Source organism: Eurosta solidaginis, chromosome 5, assembly GCF_040869045.1.
Source record: "Eurosta solidaginis isolate ZX-2024a chromosome 5, ASM4086904v1, whole genome shotgun sequence".
Taxonomy (NCBI): Eukaryota; Metazoa; Arthropoda; class Insecta; order Diptera; family Tephritidae; genus Eurosta; species Eurosta solidaginis.
In genome coordinates, this window is record NC_090323.1 from 1,161,006 (window position 1) to 1,168,514 (window position 7,509).

Sequence of the window (7,509 nt, forward strand, 5' to 3'; positions counted from 1 at the left end):
TATGTTTTCCGAATAGATATTGTTCCCAGTAACATTCAATTACACTTACACTCTTTTTCTTTTTATTATTTTTGTACCGATAATATGAGTCCCTGAAGGTTTTAGAGAGTTTTACCGATGTTGATGGTCCCTTCCTGGATATTAATCCGGTACGTTGCGGTTCATAGCATAATTACCCGGGCGATCTTCAGAACAATTTCATTTGAACATGTTCAACCTTCTAAATTATAGAAACCCTTCTACTGTAAGGAACTTGGGTCGCTAGATCCTCGCCTGCTAAATAAGCGGAATTCGCCAAGGGTTGGAGAAATTGTAAATTGCGATCACAACGGCTTACACCCAGCGGGTTAGGGGGCTTAGAATATACCCGCAGCAAACGACTAAAATACCGAATGGATTCAAGGGGTTGTGTAGCGCAACCCTTTCAAGGGATTGACAGCGCAATATATAGCTTCTCCAACCCATTTGTCAATCTCACCTACCCGTGGCGAATTCTTTCTTTAACACCCGAGGTTCTGGCGACCCCAAGTTCCTCATGGATCTAGGGTGTGGGTGGGCCCTGGAAGGTTTCATGTGGTCATACCAAATCGTTCCCGAGATGGTCGGGCTAGTACCTTAATGGTACTTGTTACCGGAACGTACCGGATCTGCATCCGGCAAGGGACCTTCACACATTGATAACACTAACCAGGGACATCGGAGTGTCCTTATCGCTACAACAACAACAACACGACAACGGCTTGAGGGGGGTTGGTGTCATGTGGGGACACATTACAAGCAGGATATACATTTTGTATATCGGGGTTGATTCTGGATAGGTAGGAGTTTAACCTGTTACAGTACCCAGATCGAAGTTGAGCTATAGTGATAGGCGTCTCCCTAGGGAGAGTGCGTTCCTCCTCTGCTGGTTCCGGGTATTTTTCTTTGAGTACAGGATTTGCTGGGCAATTCCTGGCATAGAGGTCCGACGCCTGTTTGTGAATATCACTGAGGACCTGCTTGTGCTTTTTTGCTTTATACGGCTGTGTTCTCAGGTGCCGTATTTCCTCATAATGCTTACGGAGATGACCCCTTAAGCCCCTGGGCGGTGTATTATTAACCCCATTTAATATTATCCTCCTGTTGTTGTTGTAGCGATAAGGTTGCTCCGCGAAGGCTTTGGGGAGTGTTATCGACGTGATGGTCCTTTGCCGGATACAAATCCGGTACGCTCCGGTACCATAGCACCATTAAGGTGCTAGCCCGACCATCTCGGGAACGATTTATGTGGCCACATTAAACCTTCAGGCCATTCCCCCCTCTCCACCCCCAAGTTCCATGAGGAGCTTGTGGTCGCCAGAGCCTCGTCTGTTAGTGAAACAGGATTCGCCGCGGATAGGTGAGGTTGACAATTGGGTTCGGAGAAGCTATATATTGCGCTGGAAACCTGAAGGGTTGCGTTACACAACCCCTTGAATCTGGTATTTTAGTCGCCTCTTACGACAGGCAGGTTGTTGTTGTTGTAGCAATGCTCGCCCCACCTAATAGCCGCGACCGATCACAAATTGTCATCAATATCCTCTAACGGGAGTCCAAGGAAACTTGCCGTTTCAGCAGGGGTGGACCATAAGGAAAGGGGTGTTAGAGGCGTTGGTTCCACATTACAATTGAAGAGATGGTTGGTGTCATGTGGGAACACATTGCAAGCGGGGCATGCATTTTGTATGTCGGGGTTGATTCTGGATAGGTAAGAGTTTAACCTGTTACAGTATCCAGAACGAAGTTGAGCAAGAGTGACACGCGTTTCCCTGGGGAGTATGCGTTCCTCTTCCGCAAGTTTTGGATAATTTTCGTTAAGTACTGGATTCACCGGGCAATTCCCGGCATAAAGGTCCGACGCCTGTTTATGGAGTTCACCAAGGACCTGCTTGTGTTTTTTCACTTCATACGGCTGGGTTCTCAGGTGCCGTATTTCCTCAAAATGCTTACAGAGATGACTCCTTAAGCCCCTAGGCGGTGCTGGTTCATCAATCAGATGTCTGTTGGGATGCCCAGGTTTCTTGGTATTTAACAGGAACTGTTTGGTCAGCATCTCATTTCTCTCCCTGATGGGGAGTATTCTCGCCTCATTATGCAGATGGTGTTCTGGGGACATAAGAAGACAGCCCGTGGCGATTCTGAGAGCAGTATTTTGGCAGGCCTGTAGTTTCTTCCAGTGGGTGATTTTTAGGCGACCATATGGGTGACGCGTAGCACGTAATCGGCTGGCTAATTGCTTTGTATGTAGTCATGAGCGTTTCTTTATATTTCCCCAAGTACCGCCAGCGAGGGATTTGAGGATTTTGTTACGACTCTGAATTCTCGGAACAATTGCGGCTGCGTGCTCACCAAAATGTAGATCTGATCAAACGTCACACCCAAGATTTTGGGGTGTAGGACAGTCGGTAGCGTAGTGCCATCGACGTGGATGTTCAAAATGGTCGACATTTGGGGCGTCCATGTTGTAAATAAGGTCGCGGAAGATTTAGTCGGTGATAATGCCAGGTTTCGCGAGGCGAAAAAACTGGAGAGATCAGGGAGGTAGCCGTTTATTTTATTGCATAACGCATCGATCTTTGGGCCTGGGCCTGTGGCCATTATTGTGCAGTCATCGGCGTAGGAAACGATTGTGACTCCTTCCGGTGGTGAAGGTAGCTTAGATATGTAGAAATTAAACAAAAGTGGGGATAGGACACCACCCTGTGGCACCCCTTGTTTAATTCTCCTTGGTTTTGATGTTTCGTTTCTAAATTGCACCGATGCCTGCCGAACACCCAGATAATTTGCGGTCCACCTTTTAAGACATGGGGGAAGGGTGGACCCTTCCAGGTCCTGCAGTAACGAGTGAGTATTGATTTAAACCGCAATTTATCTGGGTGCTAATGGCATTTAGCGCGGTGGTAGTGCTATGGAGTTTTCTGAAGCCATGCTGATAAGGGGCTAGCTGCAAATTTGCTTGGAAATAAGGGAGCAAAATGGCTTCAAGCGTCTTTGCCACTGGCGATAGGAGAGATATCGGACGATACGACTCACCTATGTTAGCTGGTTTCCCAGGCTTTAGTAGCGGGACCACCTTGGCCATTTTCCATTTCTCAGGTATGACAAAGGTGGAAAGAGACAGATTGAAGACATGCGCTAAATATTTGAAACCCTCTTTCCCTAGGCTTTTAAGCATCGGCATGGCTATGCCGTCTGGGCCCACTGCTTTGGATGGTTTAGCACGACCAATGGCGTCCTCAACCTCTTTAGTGGTGATGGTGATTGGTGACGCGCTGAATTTGTGTTTATGTGCGTGTCTATTGGCTCTCCGTCTATCTTTGTCGACCGTAGGATGCATTATATATTGTCGGCAGAAAGCGCTCGCGCATTTTTTCGCGTCCGACAGCACTTTGTCGCCGAAGGCGATGGAAACTTTGTCTTTGTGCTTAGTCGGATTCGATAGGGACTACGGTGGACCAAAGTTTACCCACACCGGTAGAGAGGTTACAACCTCTTAGGTGCTCCTCCCATTTCCCCGCTTTTGTTCATCCACAAGCAATCTGATGCGTTGGTTTATATCCCTTATTTGGGGGTCGCCTGGATCAAGCTGTCTTATAAGGTCACGTTCTCTCGCTAAGTTTGCGGCCTCCGCCGGGAAGTGGGCCGGATTTCGGGAATTCTCCCGGCGGGAATGAAATGTGCCGAGGCGGATTTAATGACCTTACGGAAGGCACGCTCCCCTTGGCGGGCATCAGTCGGGATAGGGAGGGCAGCAAAGCGGCTGTCTGTAAAGGATTTATATTCTTCCCACTTTCCTTTTTTGAAGTTTATGAAAGTGCGTTTTTCAGTGACGATGAAGTCGGCGGTACGCTCAAGCGAAATAAGTATGGGCAGGTGGTCGGATGCCAATGTTACCATCGGCTGCCAGTTGACGCAGTTTATGAGTTCTGCGCTCACGAATGAGATATCTGGCGAGCTGTGACAGCTTCCTACCATACGTGTGGGGGCGTCTCCGTTTATTGTGCAGAACGTCGTTTCTTCTATTTGATCCGCCAACATCTCACCCCTACTGTCCTAACCATCCTCTTAGAGGCTAGTCTTAAAGTTTAAACCGTCTGCAAATAAACCACAGCTGGGGCTTTTATTTAACTCCAAGATACGAGATATGCGCTTTCGCATTTCCGTCACCACAGAACTTCTATGAGAGCCCCAACTTTCTAGCAAGAAAAAGTCAGCTTTCCCGCTTTTCAAGGAGTAGATGGGTTCTCATACGAGGGAGTCGTGTAAGGAACTTGACGGCACATGGGTCGAAAAAGAAATAGCTATCTTCACATATATTACAATCAATCAAGCGGCTATAAAGGCTCTGTTGCCTGCAATTGTGCAGGCAAGGTTGGCAGTCGAACTAAACGCGCAATTCCAAGATGTGAATATCTTTGTTTTTTATACCTCGACAGTAAAACTAATTTTGGTATATAATATTAAACAAAAATCTCAAGATTTATTAATGATTTATAATTATTTCATAAAAATTAGATTAATTAAATTAATTAGCTTAATTAATTAATTACATAAAAAGCTATTGAAATACATATGTTATGAGACAAATAAAATAAAAAAAAACTTTCAGAATTTTTATAAAAACATTTTACGCATACAATATTTATACAATGGTTACTGCGCATATGTGTATGTATTAGAGCGGGTCAAATTGTAGGGAAAAAAACTTCACGTGCGCATCCAGTTACTGAATCTATGGGTTATACTGAGTAACATTGTCCACGGGGCCATAGGTCTGAAATGAATTTCGAGCCTCCCTAATCAAGTGAGAAAATTTTGATATAAAATAACAAAATTAGGGAGGCTCGAAATTCATTTCAGACCTATGGTCCCATGGGCAATATTACTTAGTATGACCCATAGATTCAGAAACTGGATGTACCTTTTCAACAATAAATTTAACCCACCCTAGTATGTATGTATATATGCGCAAATATTTCCAGCCTAGCAATATGTCCCTAGTTGATCATGGTTTCCAATTTTTTCACCTTTAGATATAATAATATCTTGTATGGTGGGTATAAAAATGTTAAGCATTTTACAAACAAGTACGTAAAATATATACATAAATATACCCTTTCAGTTCAGTAAAAAAAAACTTAAGCTAAAATAACTAATTGAATATTTTCTAAAGCTTAATGAAAGAATTCGATTACAAGCGAACACATTACATTTCTACTTCAATATAAATAGCAATTGAATCGAACCTTAGTTATTGTTATACATATCGACAGAGCATAAGCAATGCCCTATAACTGCAAATTCCTAAAATTTGTTTAAACAACGTCCTATATTAGAACTTTCTCGAATTTTTTTCCTAATTCAATACATTTTCAGTTATGATAGGGCGTTTGAAATGAGTTCTGAGATAGGAGGTTTTTGGGAAAATTTTTGAGATGCGACGCTTTTTTTAAGTATTCTGAAATAGGACATTTAATACAGCCGAGATAGTACGATTTTTTCCACTCAGCCGTCCGTATATCTGATCCTATGTATGTATGTATGTACGTCTAATATCAAAACGGTAAGATAGTGTATGGATTACATACTAATGGATGTGTATGTAAGTATGTACGTACAGTTAAGTAAAACAGTTAAATTAAAACTGTATGCAATAAATAAACATGTAAATGTATGAATATATGCACTTATTGCCCTTTTTTCTGATCGAATTGAATTGTATAAGTGGATCAATATCTGATATGTAGGTATATACAAACAAATAGTTTTTGTTAAATTTACAACTTATATATGTTAAAGTATTTGCGACTATTGCATCCTCGATTACTTGGTAGCATTGGTTTTTGGCTTCGCTGTTCATAATTTTCCATCGTATTGTGTCTTTACAAAATATGTGACTAGATTGCCTTTGCCTTTGACAAAGGTGAGACCACGACATTCGCATTCATAACCGGCAGCCATTAATATTTTTGCCGTATTTTCTGTCGTCTTTAAGTCAGATAGAAAAAAAAGAACCCAAGTTATTAACCATTTCATATATACAATATGTGTGTGTAAGCATTGAAATGTTAGGCAAAAGAACAGAGGATCAAGGTTAAGTCAAACTTCAAAAACAGTATCAAACTGCGCAAAAAAAAAATGGATGTTAGAGTATCAATTAAATACTAACTTGCAGTCTTCCCATGACTCCGCATGAGTCCATACGCGATGCCACATTCACTGTATTGCTCCAAATGTCGTATTGTGGCTTTTGCGCACCAATAACACCCGCAATTACTGGGCCATGATTAAGACCAATGCGCAAGCGAAAGCGTTGAAAAGATTCACGATTAATTGAGTCCAATATTGACATGAGTGCAATGGCGAACTCGACCAAAATTGTTACATTGTGCTCCTCAGTACGTTTCTCATCCTACAAAGAATTTCATTTACTTTGATAATGCCATACAGCATAATCATTTTGGACATTGGACCAAAACAATTTTTTTAAAGAGATTGAGCCATAAGCAAAAACAAATGTATCTCCCCTTTTTTCAAGCTACATGTTTATTTACTTAATTAATACAAGGACCGATAACCTCCCAAGAGATTTTAGGCCGAACTTCTCTTCCAATTTGCGTTGTTCTCCCTTTCAATTTTTCCTCCAAACTGGCAGGACGGGACCTGCATGCAGATGCGTTTTCACTGAGAAGCTTCGCATAGCAGAAATATTTGCTGCCAAATCACTGCCGAAGGGCGACTCCGCTTAGAAAAACTTTCGTGTAATTGAGAAAACTTGTTGCTAAATTTTTAATGTTGGTTTGCCCGGAACCCAGGATCTTCTGCTTGGTAGTCGGACCACGCTATTCCAACACCAGGGCTGCAAGTAGGTAACAATATATCATTAACTGTTAAGCCGCTACGTGGGTCAATTGGTTTATCGAAAACTACTGTGGAACTGTGTAAATCTCTAGAACCAAGCCAAAGAAGCCAAACGATAAAGTTTTTGTTTTTTTGCAATATATGGGTACCCACTTGTAGATTTATCCACATTTTGATACAAAGTTCCATCATTAAACCTTCAAGTCAAACATATATATGACCATGCGCCGTTCCAGTGCGGGGAGGGGGGGTGGAATTGTATTTTGTGTTGAATGTAATGAAATTACAATACTAATCTACTTTTCTTGCTTTTTTACGTTATAACTATATATATTTAAAAAAATGTTTTCTCCCCCTTTTTCAGGTATAGTTTAGACAGTTCATTACATTTGAACTTCAACTGTAATTTTCAAATCTTCAACTGGAATGTCTTAACTTCAATGTCAACTTTCTGAACTACAACTGAAAAACTTAAATTTAAATTTTGGGGTATTTAATAGCGTTTTCCTTTCTGCCAAAAGTGTTATCCTCATGTTGCACACTCAAATTCTAACTTTTGAACTAGTCACCTACCGCTATGCAAAATGTCTCTATTTCTTCTTCACTGAAAATATTTTGTGAAATGAACAA

The 7,509-nt window shown here is 41.8% G+C and overlaps 1 protein-coding gene across 5 annotated transcripts in view; it reads right to left on the reverse strand.

Annotated features, from left to right (window-relative positions):
• Positions 1 to 4,463: 4,463 nt before the first annotated feature.
• The window catches only part of Ac76E (adenylate cyclase type 2 Ac76E), a 79,097-nt gene continuing 76,051 nt past the window's right edge, over positions 4,464 to 7,509 (reverse strand). For all 5 annotated transcript variants that reach the window (XM_067788228.1, XM_067788231.1, XM_067788227.1 and 2 more), the window contains 2 exons: positions 6,188 to 6,430; positions 4,464 to 6,006 (listed from right to left, as the gene is read on the reverse strand). In XM_067788228.1, coding sequence (XP_067644329.1) covers positions 5,875 to 6,006; positions 6,188 to 6,430 — 375 coding nt within the window. In that variant the 3' untranslated portion in view covers positions 4,464 to 5,874. The remainder of the gene's footprint in view (positions 6,007 to 6,187; positions 6,431 to 7,509) is intronic.